This window comes from Habropoda laboriosa, unplaced genomic scaffold (genome assembly GCF_001263275.1).
Source record: "Habropoda laboriosa isolate 0110345459 unplaced genomic scaffold, ASM126327v1 scaffold65, whole genome shotgun sequence".
Classification (NCBI taxonomy): Eukaryota; Metazoa; Arthropoda; class Insecta; order Hymenoptera; family Apidae; genus Habropoda; species Habropoda laboriosa.
In genome coordinates, this window is record NW_017100254.1 from 3,096,656 (window position 1) to 3,097,024 (window position 369).

A 369-nucleotide genomic window follows, 5' to 3' on the forward strand; every position below is an offset into this window, starting at 1 on the left:
TTTTAGACCATCGGGAACTGAAGATATAGTACGAGTGTATGCAGAATGTGAAAATTCAACCGACCTTAACGAATTAATTGTAAATGTAGCGTCATTAGTCTATAAACGTGCAGGTGGAGTTGGGCCCGAACCTAAGCTTTCATAAGAACAAGCATTCCTATATCATTTATTGTAAATCTGTTATACCTTCCATAAAAATATAGTTTTTCATTAATTACAATTTATGCCAATTTTGATAAAGCATATACAGAGATTATATATTTTAATATTCCTACAGAGTTTAACTTTTAATGTATATTATATATGGAGATATATATTTATTAATACACAATAATAAATACTTCAGCTGAACAATGCAAAAGTGGCTAC

At 29.3% G+C, this 369-nt stretch overlaps 1 protein-coding gene across 1 annotated transcript in view; it reads left to right on the forward strand.

The window, feature by feature from the left end:
• Nucleotides 1–145, forward strand: part of LOC108572420 (phosphoacetylglucosamine mutase) — a 2,409-nt gene extending 2,264 nt beyond the window's left edge. The window contains exon 7 of the mRNA XM_017934656.1: nt 7–145. Coding sequence (XP_017790145.1) covers nt 7–145 — 139 coding nt within the window. The remainder of the gene's footprint in view (nt 1–6) is intronic.
• Nucleotides 146–369: the final 224 nt, after the last annotated feature.